Genomic DNA, 2,500 nt, shown 5'->3' on the forward strand with positions numbered 1-2,500 from the left:
AGCAGGTCTACTGATAGAGACAGACAGCAGGTCTACTGGTAAAGACAGATAGCAGGTCTACTGGTAGAGACAGACAGCAGGTCTACTGATAGAGACAGACAGCAGGTCTACTGGTAAAGACAGACAGCAGGTCTACTGGTAAAGACAGATAGCAGGTCTACTGGTAGAGACAGACAGCAGGTCTACTGATAGAGACAGACAGCAGGTCTACTGGTAGAGACAGACAGCAGGTCTACTGGTAAAGACAGACAGCAGGTCTACTGGTAGAGACAGACAGCAGGTCTACTGGTAAAGACAGACATACAGCAGGTCTACTGGTAAAGACAGACATACAGCAGGTCTACTGGTAGAGACAGACAGCAGGTCTACTGGTAGAGACAGACAGCAGGTCTACTGGTAAAGACAGACAGCAGGTCTGCTGGTAAAGACAGACAGACAGCAGGTCTACTGGTAAAGACAGACAGCAGGTCTGCTGGTAAAGACAGACAGACAGCAGGTCTACTGGTAGAGACAGACAGCAGGTCTACTGGTAGAGACAGACAGCAGGTCTACTGGTAAAGACAGACAGACAGCAGGTCTACTGGTAAAGACAGACAGCAGGTCTACTGGTAGAGACAGACAGCAGGTCTACTGGTAAAGACAGACAGCAGGTCTGCTGGTAAAGACAGACAGCAGGTCTACTGGTAAAGACAGACAGCAGGTCTACTGGTAGAGACAGACAGCAGGTCTACTGGTAAAGACAGACAGACAGCAGGTCTACTGGTAAAGACAGACAGCAGGTCTGCTGGTAAAGACAGACAGCAGGTCTACTGGTAAAGACAGACAGCAGGTCTACTGGTAGAGACAGACAGCAGGTCTACTGGTAGAGACAGACAGCAGGTCTACTGGTAAAGACAGACAGACAGCAGGTCTACTGGTAAAGACAGACAGCAGGTCTACTGGTAAAGACAGACAGCAGGTCTACTGGTAGAGACAGACAGCAGGTCTACTGGTAAAGACAGACATACAGCAGGTCTACTGGTAAAGACAGACATACAGCAGGTCTACTGGTAGAGACAGACAGCAGGTCTACTGGTAGAGACAGACAGCAGGTCTACTGGTAGAGACAGACAGCAGGTCTACTGGTAGAGACAGACAGCAGGTCTACTGGTAAAGACAGACAGACAGCAGGTCTACTGGTAAAGACAGACAGCAGGTCTACTGGTAAAGACAGACAGCAGGTCTACTGGTAGAGACAGACAGCAGGTCTACTGGTAGAGACAGACAGCAGGTCTACTGGTAGAGACAGACAGCAGGTCTACTGGTGAAGACAGACAGCAGGTCTACTGATAGAGACAGACAGCAGGTCTACTGATAGAGACAGACAGCAGGTCTACTGGTAGAGACAGACAGCAGGTCTACTGGTAAAGACAGACAGCAGGTCTACTGGTAGAGACAGACAGCAGGTCTACTGGTAAAGACAGACAGCAGGTCTACTGGTAGAGACAGACAGCAGGTCTACTGGTAAAGACAGACAGACAGCAGGTCTACTGGTAAAGACAGACAGACAGCAGGTCTGCTGGTAAAGACAGACAGCAGGTCTACTGGTAGAGACAGACAGCAGGTCTACTGGTAGAGAGACAGCAGGTCTACTGGTAAATACCCATGACCCTGGGGAGTGGGGGGCGAGACACGCACGCACACACATGCACACACACACACACTCACACACACATGCACACACACACACACATGCACACACACATGCACACACACACACACACACACACACACGCACTGGGCTCCCAGGCAGAATAGGTGTCCGCATTAGCATCACCCAGTGAGTGCGTGTGCGTGTGCGCGTGTGTGTGCGCGTGCATGTGTGTGTGTGTGTCACAGGGAGGACAAAGCGGGAAGGAGAGAACATGCTCTTGGCTACTCGGTAATCTTATCAACCAGTGACCAGCTGTTCCAGCCATTCCTTAGTTTCTGACTGGGAATGGACCAGAATATCAACACCACTTCCATTCTTCGGCTTCCAGTCACATTCAAATGTATTCTAACACGTTTAAGAATGACTGCCCCTTGTTGTTGACCCGCCAGGCTAAAATATCATGTGATAGGACTGACTGTCTTATGTTTTTGTGCAATGAGATAAGACACGTTAAGATAAGACAAGACTATAAATGATAACTGGTGAATGATCATTATGACGTTAGAACTTAAATATGCCCCAACCCCCCCCACCCCCTGTCCCCTCAGTGACGTGTCCCATGAACGAGGTCCTGACCGCCTCCACGGGGGTCATCATGAGCCAGTCCCCCGGCAGTGGCTTCCCCCACTTCGAGTCCTGCTCCTGGGTGGTCAAGGTGGAGCCCGGCTACAACATCACCTTCACCATCGAACACTTCCTCACCAGCCGACAGTTCGATGAGCTGGAGATCTTCGACGGTGAGTTGAGCGCAAAACATCCACTTCACCGCTGGTGCGAAACAGATGAGATGAGATGAGATAAAATGAG

At 50.3% G+C, this 2,500-nt stretch overlaps 1 protein-coding gene across 1 annotated transcript in view; it reads left to right on the plus strand.

Annotated features, from left to right (window-relative positions):
* Positions 1–2,500, plus strand: part of csmd2 (CUB and Sushi multiple domains 2) — a gene marked incomplete at both ends in the record, with an annotated part of 339,405 nt that overhangs the window by 297,484 nt on the left and 39,421 nt on the right. Inside the window, 1 exon segment of the mRNA XM_084454911.1 lies at positions 2,242–2,430. Coding sequence (XP_084311037.1) covers positions 2,242–2,430 — 189 coding nt within the window.

Source organism: Borostomias antarcticus (assembly GCF_949987555.1).
Source record: "Borostomias antarcticus genome assembly, chromosome: 21".
NCBI lineage: Eukaryota > Metazoa > Chordata > Actinopteri > Stomiiformes > Stomiidae > Borostomias > Borostomias antarcticus.